At 49.4% G+C, this 2631-nt stretch overlaps 1 protein-coding gene across 1 annotated transcript in view; it reads right to left on the bottom strand.

The window, feature by feature from the left end:
• SIK2 (salt inducible kinase 2) overlaps positions 1–2631 on the bottom strand; it is a 30844-nt gene that overhangs the window by 509 nt on the left and 27704 nt on the right. Inside the window, exon 16 of the mRNA XM_008637018.2 lies at positions 1–2626. This exon is cut by the window's left edge and continues 509 nt beyond it. Within this exon, the coding sequence (XP_008635240.1) occupies positions 2396–2626 (231 nt within the window). The 3' untranslated portion in view covers positions 1–2395. The remainder of the gene's footprint in view (positions 2627–2631) is intronic.

Here is a 2631-nt window from a genome sequence, read left to right as displayed (position 1 = left end):
AAGAGTCAGGCTAAACTACATTAAAAAATACTGCAGCTTCCCCCTGCCCAGCACTGCAAAGCTCTAAGGAGCTCAGACTGGTTGGCACATCCTGATAAATGAATTGCAGAACTCCAGAATGGAATTATTTTTATCTTTCGAATCCTGAAACGTGCAGGATCCTGGAGCTGGATGGGGAAGGAAGTGGTTATGGTTCTGGCAGTCACCCAGCTCCTGGAGCAGGACGGGGGCTGTCTCCAGAGTGCTGGGTGTCCTGTAGCAGCTCTCACTGCACAGATACTCACAGTCCAGAACACGTGGGTTATGCTGCGGGGCAGGGAAGGAGGAGTGAAAGGACAGGACTCTGTCTCCTCTTTGTTCCTGCTCTGTTCTGCTGCAGTTTTTGTCAGGCTGTCTCCCCTCCCTCTGTCAGTCCCTGCAGGTGTCACTGGGGTGGTGTGTTCCACTGTGCCACGGATTTCCTTCTGAAGGGAAACCACACAACAAAAACCTTTTCTTTCAGCTGTTGAAAGCAGAGCTTTCTGGCCATCTTTATCCTGTGATCCCTGTTCCTTAAACTCTCCTTTGCTGCTGCTGCCTTGAGAATCCCTGTGATAGCAGAAGTAGAAGCTGAGCAATTTGGACTGAACCAGACCTGGGCCAGTGTCAGAGCAGGCTCCAGAGAACAGGAGCTGTCTCTACCTGAGCACACAGGGACCAGGTGCCTTCTGTCCCCTGTTAAACCCTTCCCCCTACACACAGAGTGGCCAAACTCCTCCTATTCCGTGTTTTAATGTGGTCTTATTGCTGTAAATGCTGATTATCCACCTCCCTGCACCCTCGGGATTTGCAGTATCAAAGACCAAACCTTCCAGCAAACTCTGGCGTGATCAGCACAGTTCCTCTCGCTCTTTGTGCTTTAATGAAGCTGCAATTGTGCTTAATGTTTGCTCAGAAAGGGCTGGCCTGGCCACTGGCCACTGGCCTGGCCTGGCCCACCATCCTTCAAGGTTAGAGACAAATCCCAGACTGGAGATCTCAGCTTCCTACAGCTCCCTGAGCCATCCCCCTCCTGTGACTTGGATTTCATGACTGGAAAGTTCTGGAGACACAACTCCTGATGGAGCTGGAGCATCCCTTGAAATGGTTGACACATCAACAGTTTGATGCTAAAATATTGCTGTAATACTTTCAGTGTCCTATATACACGAGCCACTCAAACACTGAGAAAGTTAAACATGTCCCACACGGTGGGACGTGTGCTCTGAAGGGACTTTGGCCACAGCAAGGACATAAATAGGGTATTGTCTACTTTCTTCAGAAAAAAGCATAGAGGCTGATAAAGAACTGAAAAAGGCACAGCACTATCACTTCACAGGGGTGTTTTTTTTCTTTTTATAAGCTCATTTTTTTTTTTTTTATCCTTAAAGTTCTAAAACCCTACATAATTGTCCAAATATACAAAGCTCAATAAACCACCAGCAACACATACTGCAAATTCAAAACACAGTTTTGTTTGCTTGTTTGTTTCTTTTTAAAATGCAACCCAGGGATCCTTTCCAGCGAGCAGAACTTCTCCAGGACAGAGCCCTCCTGCAAAAGGGGGCGATTTTAAAAGCCACCCAGGCGGATTTTATTATTTTTAGTATCATTTCCTGCAGCTCTTGCTCTCCCATGGTTCTCCTTACCTTCTGTGTCTGTTGGCTCATCCTTGATCCTCCAGAATTCCGATCCCCACCCAGAGGTCTCTCCAAACAGTCCCAGGTTTCTTTTGACAAAGTCCAGCTGTCCCTTGCTCCAGATTCCTTCAGCAGACAGTGAAGAGCTCCTTGGCAGGCTTGGGAAATCCTGTTTGGGTGCCAGCAGGAGGAAGTGGAGGCTGCCTGAGATGCTCAGGGCTGGCCATGGAGTAGTTCCCGACCAGGAGCTCAGTGGAAGTGCAACTTCCCTTGAATTCCACCTTGTGCTCCTGTTCTCCAGAGGATTTCAGTTGCCATCAGCGCAGACCCAAATCTACCCTGAATTTCAATGAAAACTATTGCTTTTATTGCCAAGAAGTATGATAAGTGTGCACTCACTCTCCTCTCTCCAAGTGAATGTTGGATGAATGCTGACAAACTCCCCAGATTTTTTTAGAAGGGGCTATTTCCTTCCTCTGAAATTCACCTTTTTTGCCTCCTTCCATGCAGACTTTGTGGGATGGAGCTGCACTCCCTGCTCTCCAGCCCCTGCCACTGGGACCAAACACCTCCTGCTTATTTTTTTTATTTTTTTTTTCCCTTCCAGCCAGGTGGATTTTTAGTTCCCCTGCCAATTCAAGGGTCGAAGAACTACCATGAATTCCGGGGGTAGGAACGAAAAGAACAACCAGAAATTCACATGCTTCTCCATTTGTCCTCGCACTCAGCCCTGGCTGCTAATTCACCAGGACGTAGCCACCGTGCTGGGGATCCACAGCCTCCATCATCTCACAGTCGAAGAGTCCGGGCAGTTCTGAGAGGGCCAGGGGGTCGTAGCTGGGCTGAGCCTCCGCGGAGGCCGAGCTGCTCTGGCTCTCGGGCACTGCCCCGCTGCTCTGGGGGAGGTGGCACTGCTCAGCTGAGGGGACAGCAGGCACCTCACAAGTCTGATAGGGGAACTGGAGGGGCTGTG

Source organism: Corvus brachyrhynchos, unplaced genomic scaffold, assembly GCF_000691975.1.
Source record: "Corvus brachyrhynchos isolate BGI_N302 unplaced genomic scaffold, ASM69197v1 scaffold46, whole genome shotgun sequence".
NCBI classification, from domain to species: Eukaryota; Metazoa; Chordata; class Aves; order Passeriformes; family Corvidae; genus Corvus; species Corvus brachyrhynchos.
This window is presented reverse-complemented; position numbering and strand designations above follow the sequence as displayed.